Here is a 10759-nt window from a genome sequence, read left to right as displayed (position 1 = left end):
CTAAACTGTTAAAGAGGGCTTAGGGTAGGGTCAGGGCTTGAAATTTAGACTTATGACCCGGCCCGACCCGGCCCTAATAACTGAAAGGCTTTAAATGTTTAGGGCCGGGCTAGCCCGACCCGGCCCATTGCCCACCCCTAACTCACATAGTCACATGTATTTGTTAGCCCGACCCACCCACTTAAAACTCTCACTGACCCTATCCATCTTGGCCCAATCACCCACTACGTACTCTTTACGTCCCTTGTTCAAGAAAACCAAAATCAGTTTTCTTCTACGTTTTTCTGAAAAGATAAAATATTATTTGAGATCGAACCGAAAAAAAGATTTCATTTCCCAATTCCCATTCCTCCATAAATATGTATTCCCATTTTAACCCGTAATCCCATACCCTCTTGTTTTTCTGTTATTCCAATCCGATGGGTGGAAGAAAACTTTCATTCGATGTCCTTAGCGGCATCAACGGTTTCATCGACGAAGAAGAAATAATTATTCACAGATCAATATCAGATTCATTCCAAACAAATATTAATGGTCAAGACAACAGCAGCAACAACAAGCCCAATAAGCGGAAACGAAAGCCAAAAGGATCAAAAAAGAAAAAGAAACTCATAGAGGAGTTATTAATTATTGAAAATAGAGTTGACCCAGTGTTTGAAAATGTTTCTTCACGTGTTAATGGGTATCAAAGTTTTTCTAGTAATATTCAGACTGTTATTTGTGAGGAAGTTAGACATAGTCCGTATGTGGAGTTGAGGCAAAGGAGTAGTAGAACTGGGAGTGATGTCATTGATGACTCAGTGGTAACTAGTGGTGAGTTTTGTACTAGTATTAGTAGTAATGTTAAGGAGGAAAGTAGAGCAGAAGTGATTAGTTCAGCTGGGAAGCAGAGGTTGGAAAAGAATGGAGAGTTTGTTGCCAAGTTGGATAAGGAAGAATCGTTGGATTGGAAACGACTTATGACGGAAGATTCAGGTTACCAGTTTAACTCCTTTATGTCTTCATCTATATCTGTATAATGGTTTTGTAAGGCTAAGTCCAATGGTCAAATATCACCGAAATTCTGATCCAATGGTGCGTCAAATCGCTAACCCGCCAACGCTATCGGTATCAGTTTACCTATCTATAGCGCGAGTTTTAACGATATAGTGTAAAGTCTACACGCCAGTACGAGTGGCGGGTAGAAGAAATCTAAGCCACACGCCACACTGTGTGGCGGCTAGAATTTTTTTTTTGAATTTTTTTTCCCACACGCCTTTGAGAATGGCGGCTAGAGAGAGGAGAGTCCAAAAAAAATAAAATTCCTTCCTATACGCCATTGGTACTGGCGGTTGTGAAAAAAACCATTGGCTTTGGAAACACTAACCTGCTAACTCTATCCACTATACTATTGTGGTTTGGTGGTATGGCACACCAAACCATTGGACTTAGCCTAATAATTCGTGTCTATATGTGTTTATTTCTAAGGGCTTAATTTATATTTGTGAGTTGAAAAATGCTGTGATATTAATGGAAAAAATAGAAAAAGAAAAAGAAAATAGTTGTATTTGTGGTACATTTCGTCTTTTGAGATTGCAGGTTTAGGAAATAGATAGACTTGGGCCATTTTTAATGGTTCTCCCTTCCCTGTGGGCATTGCATAAAAAAGGCTTATTGGTTTACCATTAGTAATTCTTGTATGAATATTTTCTTGAGGGCAATGTTTCAAAGGAGTTTAGGAAGTAGAATGCGATATGATACTATTGGATATGCTATAATTGTTGTATAGAGTAGAACGTGTATGCATATGAATACTAGTATACTGCATTGCAGTGGGGGCGTGAGTGGAGAAGAGAGAGACATGAGTATTGGTGAGAAAGGAGAGAGAGGGAGAGATGGGTTTTGCCGGCAGTTTGAGAGAAGAAGATAATCAAGTGAGGGGGGAGCAGTGGGCGTGAATGGGGGAGTAGTGGGCGGGGGAGAGGTCGGCTGGGGAACGGTTGGGTGAGAGAGAGAGAGAGTGAAGTTGTGAAGAAGAAGAAGAGAGAGAGAGAGTCATGAAGAAGAAGAAGAGAGAGAGATCCAAACCCAACTCAAAAACGTTCGCTACCGCTCACTTGATGAAGGTGTCTTGAGGTTCTTCTTGATATTATTTTGAGCATCCAGTTTCTACTTTCGATACATCTGAATTTCTTGGTGATGCTCTCATAACCAACCAGGTCCGGGCAGGATCTGGTCCGGTCGGAGCCCTCGGCGAAGGTGCTTAGAATCTTACTACCAATTTTTAGGTAGGCTTTGGGGAGAGATAGATAAGCTGGATTAGAACATGTAATTCTGTGACCTTTTTTTTTCTGCTGAAGCCTCTTGTATGTGACTCTTTGGAAGTCAAAAGGTTTTAAGGTAAAAGGACTGGCTCCTCTTCTATTTTGATTCACCATTTTTATGGAGGATTTGAGTACGGCTGTAGAGTTAGAGCTTGTTAAAGGCTTAAGGGTTGGAGTGGCATTAAGGTCATGTGACTCTGTTTTGAAGCAGCTTAAGGGTATTAGAGTTGTGACTATCGGACACCAAAGCTGTAGCTCTAGGTGTTGAACATTTGGCGAGTTGGATGAAGTGATGAGATGCATGGTGCACAATTGGACACACATCTCATTAGTAAGCCTACTTATTAGGCGAAGGGATTTTAATGAAAGGCTAGTCAGAAATACCGAAGACAATTTACCCACCCCCCCAGATTGGAGAAAATCGTGAGGGATCTTTACTCTTTGTTTTAGCATAAGATAAATGTCGGGGATTGGTCTTAGCAGGATGGAAAAGGTGTGTAATAAAGATTTGGTTTGCTATTTGGAGGTTTTAGTCGACCATATTAATGTTATGGAACAATAGCAATGTAAATGGTAAGGGATTTTTGTTGTTTGAGTCAGCACAGATAATGTCTGGGTGAAAGTCGGGGATTTGGTCTATCAGGATGAGAAAGGCATGTTTGGAGGTTTTGGATGGCCACTTGAATTATGAAACAATAGCCGTGAAGGTCTTATTTGTAAGTTCATATTTTTTTTCTTTTTGGTTGGTCCACCACCATTATTACCAACATCTATGAAGTAGGGCATGAGACCATTCTGGAGCAATATCTACCTAGGGTATGAATAACTAATTACATTTTTCTGTAGATATGCTTGATTGCTTGTTACTAGACCCCTCCAATGACGAGCTACCTGACTTTTTCATTTGGGCATTATATTCTATAAGTTAGCGAGTGTTGAAAGAATCACTCTGTACCACTATATTCTTGTAACCGTTGTGCTTAGCCACTTGGAAGCCTTTAGTAGTAGCTAACATTTCACCGTAGACAATAGAGTTTTAAGATGCACCTGCACCATAAATAATAGAGTATGGACATTACCATTGTGGTTTTGGAAAAACCAGAAATAAAGAAGAAAGGGAAGTAACAAGGTTCAACGCAAGACCTTGTTGAATCCGAATGCTTTAGTTCTTTGAATTGGTTGAAGATATCACTGCCCTGTTGAGTTTGATCTGCCTAAGGTCGCAAGTCAGAAGGTCTTTTCTTTAGTTGGAACAAGCAACTGAAATGTAGTATTCATTGGTGGACTCTTAAGCTATGGTTGATACATTCTGTTTATATTGTCAAAGTGATCTCGTAGCATGTAACTTGCTTTGCTATAGTGGAATTATAACTGAATTACAAATCGAACAGTTTCGTTATCCCCACACACTTTTGGACCTTTGGTGCTGGAGTTATATTCAGCTAGAAAGAAAAAGTCGTCTGAGGGATCTAAAGAATGATGCCTTTCACAGGCTGCACTGTTTCGCAAAGATAGGCTAACATTATTGGTACTGTGTGCTCAGCCTAAACAAGTGCAGCCTTTTGTTCATTATTAGTTTGCGGCTTGCTAATGCCTTTTTCTTACTGCTCTTTCTGCTTTACTATGTTGAAGATTTCAATAGAGGGAAAAGATGCTTGAAGATATTTTTAGTTTTATTTTTGAGTGTATGTGTATTTGTGTAGGTTTCCCAATAGTAGCTTACCACAAAAAGGTTAAAAAAAACTAGCTATGAAGCAAGAGTGAATGACGACAGTTTCTGATTTTGATGTAAATAGCAGTTGCTATTTATAGTAACTCACCGACATACTATTTATAGTAATTCATGTTTACTATTTTTATTAATTCTAGGTTTTAGTTTGTTCAATTGTTTTAGAAGTTCAATTAGTTTAATTTTAGGAAGTTCTTTCTAGTTTCCTTATTGGCTTAGGATTTATGTTAGTTGCCAATTAGTGTTAGTTTCCTATTTGGATTTTGAAAATATGTTATTATAAATAGGGCCTTAAGCCATAGAGTTCATTAGTGTTGATGTGAGTACAAACTTGAGTGTTTGAGGGTTAATTCCCGTTTATCCCCCATTGAGATCTATGATGCACGAAGTATCCTAAAATGTCATTGCACCCGTATTGGTCGGGTAGGTCGGGTACGATACCAATCCGGGTACCGGATACTTCTAGGATACTTGTTCCTTACCCAAAAAAAAAGAATCCCAATAAATTTGGAGAGAGAGGCTGGTGGAGGAGATTAAGCAAAATTATTTCGCTTGAATGACCAAAATTTCCAAATCTCTCTTCTTTCTCGAAAGAGATTGAACCTCTCTAAATGGATTCCAGCTGGAATCCCTAAAATAGACCTGATCCGATAGTTCTTCTCCATTGAAAATGTAAACTGTTTCTTGAGGCTTCAAGTTGTATTGAATTTGGCATGTGTTATAATAGTTTTTCACGTGTTCCTGACTTATTTTACTCAAAGAACTACTAAGAGAATATTTAGAATACCCATATATTTTAAAATATTCCTAATAATTAGCCGTACCTACCCATAAGCCGTACCCGTATCCTAATATTTCAGGAAAGCCATATCGTACCCCATACTAGTGTTGCTATCGGTACCTGTACCCATATCCGTGCATCATAAATTGAGATGATTCTAGGGTTGATTTATATAAATTGAGTGTTATTTAATTATGTTTTATTTAGTGTTTTCTTTAGCTTTGAGTTTAGTCTTATGTTAATTTTAATTAGTGTTCATCTTACTTCCGGCTTCCGTGAGTAGGTTTCATCAGATTTAGTAACTCTTAATGCATTAATACCGTTTATCGTTTTTTTTGTCAGGACTAATATACCATTCCAATTTGATTCCAATGCAGATTTCTCGTCCATGAAGAAGTCACCAGTAAAATATTTTATGGGAGAAATATATAGTGGAAATTCTTTGCATGGCACAACTACTCTAGGAAATGAGAAAGAACGAGAGCGGGTGTATGATACGATATTCCGCTTGCCTTGGAGGTGTGAACTGGTAATTTTTGTTTTCCTTTATATTCCCCCGAGGAAGAAAATACCCTGCGGTTAGTGGTGCTAATAGATGTACATAGTGTTTAACACTTTAACATGGGGTTCTTGTAATCGGTAAATACATTTTTCAGCCAAGAAATAATTTTTATTATATGATGCACGGACACTCCTAAAATGTCATTGCACCCATATCGGTCGGGTACGATACCGATACAGGTACCGGATACTTCTAGGATACTTGTTCCTTACCCAAAAAAAAAAAAATCCCAATAAATTTGGAGAGAGAGGCTGGCGGAGAAGATTTAGCAAAATTATTTCACTTGAATGACCAAAATTTCCAAATCTCTCTTCTTTCTCGAAAGAGATTGAACCTCTCTAAATGGATTCCAGCTGGAATCCCTGAAATAGACCTGATCCGATAATTCTTCTCCATTGAAAATGTAAACTGTTTCTTGAGGCTTCAAGCTGTATTGAATTTGGCATGTGTTATAATAGTTTTTCACATGTTCCTGACTTATTTTACTCAAAGAACTACTAAGAGAATTTTTAGAATACACATATTTTAAAATATTCATAATAATTAGCCGTACGCATAGGCCGTACCCGTATCCTAATATTTCAGAAAAGCTGTATTGTACCGCGTACCGGTTTCACCGTATCGGTACCTGTACCCGTATCCGTGTATCATAGTTTTTATATATTTGTCATATTAAAGGTGTGTTTGCTTTGTGAGAATTATTCTCACTTATCTGGTGAAATTTTGGCTGATTTTGTAATATAGTGGGACTATATTATCTGGTGAAATTCTGCTCAAGAATCTAATTACACCCAAACTCTCCCACTCTCCCTTCCTATGGAAACTTTCCCGCACAATCACAACTATTTAGTGGTGAACTGTTCCCACAAAAGCAGGAGCTCAATCCCTATTTACCTTAAAGAAAGTTTACAATGGGAAACTGTTCCAGAATCAAACGCCCTAAGTTTTTTATTTCAAAATTAAATGTGTCCTATTAAGCACGATGTCGCCATGTTGAGGTCAGAATTACCTCTTTATGCTTGGCTTGGTACTGTGATACATTGTTTGCAGTTTTCATAGTTATAGTAGCATGGGAAGGTCCCTTTACTTAAATTGTATAGTTACCTGTGGCATCATGATTTCTCTCTCTCTCTTTCTCTGCAATGGAAGTTCTCATGCTTAAATGACATGGTTGCAGCTTATTGACGTTGGCTTCTTCGTCTGTTTGGATTCATTTCTTTCACTGCTCACAATCATGCCAGCAAGGATCTTGATGACCTTATGGAGGTTCCTAAGTACCAGGTGAGATCTTAAAACCTCAATTGCCTGTTACTTTCCTCTAGCAGTGGATTATTATTTGTAGACTCCTCTATTTTCGAGGATTATGATTGGTAGACTTCATTATTAAGGACTTAGTTAACCTTGGAATGATTATATTATTATTGGTCCACTCATTTATGAAGTAGTGTAGTCAACTTCCTTGTATCGTTTTGTCTATATGCTACTATGACATGTGGTGATGTGGCATACATAAGAGGTAACAATGCTCTTGGCAGGCAGTTTCAGAGGCTATCTGCAGCAGAACTTTCTGATTTCAGTTGTTTTATGGTGTTGGCCTGTGGAATCACCCTTTTACAGCAAGCAGGTGGATATTAAAACATGTTAAATATGTCTGTTCTGCTGTTATTCAAGTTTTCATCCCATTAGTCTATTACTTTGGGAATACATGATGAGTTGACTTATTTGTTGACTGGTTTTCCACATTCTCTTGGTGCCTGCCTCAGATATTAGCCTAATATATCACATGATACGGGGCCAAGGAACTATCAAACTCTATGTGGTATACAACGTATTAGAGGTAAGAAGTTTGAAATTCTTTAATATCATATAGTCATGTCGTATTAAATGAAACATATGTAGGTCTTGACTGAAAATGTCTTGTAACCAATGTTTGTGCCTCTATAACAGATATTTGATAAACTCTGTCAAAACATTGGTGGAGACGTCTTGCAAACCGTGTTCAGTTCTGCAAAGGGACTTGCAAGTAGTCCACCAGAAAATATGAAGTTTTGGCTTTGGAGATTTATTTTGGACCAAGCATTAACTGTTGTTGCATCTAATATCCTCTCTCTCTCTCTCTCCTATATGATAGTATTCATTAGCCTTTTTATTTCCTTTTGTTTCCTTAACAAGTCATACTTGTTCATTCTTTCATCTTATTAGCTCAAGCAATCACACTGTCAACATGTATTGTTTCACATAATAATGCTTTGCTGGCTTTGCTTGTGTCAAATAATTTTGCGGAGATAAAAAGCAACGTGTTCAAACGTTTTAGCAAAGAAAACATCCATAGCCTGGTATACTTTGGTGAGTCAGCTTCTTTCTACCTTTTATCTTCCTTATAAAGGGGCGCTGTACTAAATATCAATCCGTAGAATATTTATTTTTTTGTTGGTTCTCAAGGAAAGAGTTAACTTTTTTTTTGATAAAGAATGAGTTAACTTAAGTTGACCTGTTTTCGATAAACGTAATTTTCTTTTGGTAATTATTTTTTGTCAATATTGGGATTTTGTTCCTTTGGTCAACTTTATTGCTCCAAATTAGGTTGCATGGACACGCCATATTTTGAAAAAAATCCATATCGGATACGTGTCCGTGTCAGACACATATTGTATGTAATTTACCTCGAATTTTGATATTTTTCCATGTCCGACAATTCGTATCCGTGTCCGTGATACGGACACACCTACCTGTGTCAATGTAACCTAGCTCCTAAAGGTATCCTTTATATGCTTTCACAGGTCCACCTTTTTACTTCTTTAGTAGAAATAGGCTGCTTGGGCATTCAATGCATGTTAAGTGCAGTATTATTGATATTTTTCCATAGGCAACACTGTTAATGCCAGACATTGACCTGTTCCTCCGTTTCCCTTTTCTTTTCCTACTTAATTTTCAGTGATTTTGAAAAATGAAATACAGAGGTCACCTTGACCTTTTTACCTTCTTGAGGGTAAACAACCAATGCATACATGTCAGAAGTTTCCTCTCAGTATTGTTTCAAGTTTTTTATTTGCCGTTTTCTGCTACTTTTTTTTCAATTTTTTTTCATCGACGTTTTAGTTATATGTTCTCATCTAATTATCTGTAATTTTATTTTTCATTTATCAGATTCAATTGAGAGGTTCCACATTTCAGCATTTATCTTATTTGTACTAGCTCAAAATATATTGGAGGCTGAAGGTCCCTGGTTTGGGAGTTTTCTCTCTGTAAGCTTACTAAACTTTTTAATTTTTTTAACCTTTTCTAATTTTAGTTTTCTTTTATTTTCTCAAAAAACTGTTTCACTGATAATCTGAGTAACAGATAATTTGTTTTGACTCAGAATGCTCTCCTAGTCTTCATTTGTGAGATGATTATTGACATCATCAAGCATTCATTCATTGCAAAATTTAATGAAATAAAGCCCATTGTATACTCTGAGTTTCTCGAAGACCTCTGTAAACAGGTATTCGTTCTTTTTAATTTAGCCCGATGCTTGTTCATGCAGTCAACTTTCATTCCGAAATCCAATGGTATTTTATTTATGTAAGATATATTGATTGTTGAACACAGAGGAATTAAACTTGTATGAATGAGCATATAATTGCTTAAGCAAAAAATCTGTATGATTAGATTAATAAGTAGGTTCAGAAGAGAAGTCAAAGAGCCGTTCAACTGTGTGATATTAATACCATTACTTGGCCTGAAAAAGTATAGTTGGAAAAGCATGTTTAGCTTTGTTGACTATTTCTCTTTATTCCAGACCATGAATGTCCAGCCTGAGGATGGGAAGAACAACTTGACATTTGTTCCTTTGGCACCAGCATGTGTGGTAAGCATTGATTTAGATCTGGTATTGCACAAGACGATAGATATTCTCCTCAACAACAATAAGAATTCATTGTCTGCCTCAACTTTGCTTTCAGGTTATCCGAGTGCTGACCCCGGTGTATGCAGCTCATCTTCCTTATGGACCTCTTCTTTGGAGATTACTTTGGATTTTTCTACTGTCAGCTATGACATATGTCATGCTTGTGAGTCTCAAGATGATGGTTGGCATGGGTCTGCACAAGCATGCTGCTTGGTATATAAGTAGGTGCCAAAAGAGAAAAGTACATTCAGACTAGCTTCAACATAAATTTTGGTATTTGCTCTCTCTTTGGCGGTTGTAGATTCTAGACCTCACTCCAATTGGTTATGGATTGGACTGATTGGAATTGAGGTTTAAGAAGCACTTACGGGTCCATACATCTGGTAACCTTGCTGGGACTTGCACAGTAGTCGAGCTATCTGGTCTTGGGGTTTGAGTTTCACTTACAAACTTCAGGATTTCTTTTTTTCTTTTACAAAGTGGAAAATGGCAAGTTATACAAGAAAGAGGATAAGTTGGGAAGTAACACCCCTGAGCAGTGTTCTAAAAATTGGCCTAGGCGGTCTCTAGGCGCTAGGCAGTGCCCAACCGACTTGTCTAGGCCTAAGTCGGTTAAAAAAGCGGTCTAGGCAGGCTAGGCATACTAATCGGCCTCAAGGCGGGTCTAGGCAGTCCGATTAGTTATGTTAGGCGGTCTAATCGGCTCAATTTTTATTTATTTTATTTATTTATTTTCAAAAAATAATTAAATGTCGAAAATAAAAAGCCCAAGAAGACTTAAGATTTAAATGAGTTTAAAAGACTAGAGCCCAATATAAATTCTATGCCACTATAAGATAGAGAATGTGTTTTTATATGAAGGTGCTCTTTGGTCTCTCTATTCAACTCGAGCAAATCATTTGCCACATTCAACTATTACGTAATTTTGTAATAAATATTTTTGTTTGTTTGTTTTTTGAATTATGGTAAATGTTTGATTTCTTTACTTATTGTGGTATGGTGCGGCACGACTATATATTATAATATAATATATTTTACTAGAAAAAAAAAACCGCCTAGTGCCTAGCCCGTCTAGGCGTTGCCTAGAAGGCCTGGGCGCTCATCCACCGCCCGCCTACCGTCTTTCATAACATTGCCCCTGAGTATGTGTACATTTACGGGATTTAGCAATGCACATTATCAACATTCTGATAAGTATTCTTTCAAACGCGAAATATCTGTTATCATGTAATCCAATTGTTAAGATTTAAATTTGGTTCCATTTGGAATTGCAGACTAGTGTGTTTTCAATAGTTTTACTACTATAACAAAATAACACAGAAGTGACGGAAATCTTTACTAGATACTGAACTACAGTGGGTTTTACATTATGGGTACTGTATTATTTTTTTTGCAAAATAGGATACCGTAAATTTTAAATATTGTTAATATGGATACTTGTTATGTAAGTTAAGTATTTATACGTATTTGATGATTTGGCAAATTGAGTCAACTA

At 37.1% G+C, this 10759-nt stretch overlaps 1 protein-coding gene across 2 annotated transcripts; it reads left to right on the top strand.

The window, feature by feature from the left end:
* The first annotated feature begins 215 nt into the window (after positions 1 to 215).
* On the top strand, positions 216 to 10217 carry LOC147508095 (protein POLLEN DEFECTIVE IN GUIDANCE 1-like). 2 transcript variants are annotated; one of them, XR_015217890.1, is made up of 11 exons: positions 216 to 975; positions 5191 to 5342; positions 6553 to 6656; positions 6911 to 6999; positions 7139 to 7212; positions 7323 to 7473; positions 7554 to 7721; positions 8523 to 8620; positions 8718 to 8859; positions 9157 to 9225; positions 9320 to 9790. XR_015217890.1 is itself a non-coding variant. In XM_086600687.1 (11 exons), exons 1-11 carry the CDS (start codon positions 420 to 422, stop codon positions 9518 to 9520), a joined length of 1785 nt encoding a protein of 594 aa, XP_086456813.1. In that variant the 5' UTR covers positions 216 to 419; the 3' UTR covers positions 9521 to 10217. The 2 variants fall into 2 exon arrangements, 1 of the variants encoding a protein (XP_086456813.1); XM_086600687.1 differs by having other exon boundaries at positions 8737 to 8859; positions 9320 to 10217.
* The last annotated feature ends 542 nt before the right edge of the window (positions 10218 to 10759 follow it).

This window comes from Coptis chinensis, chromosome 3, assembly GCF_015680905.1.
Source record: "Coptis chinensis isolate HL-2020 chromosome 3, ASM1568090v1, whole genome shotgun sequence".
Lineage (NCBI taxonomy): Eukaryota > Viridiplantae > Streptophyta > Magnoliopsida > Ranunculales > Ranunculaceae > Coptis > Coptis chinensis.
Note: the sequence above shows the minus strand (reverse complement) of the source record. Positions and strands in the feature narration are given on the sequence as shown.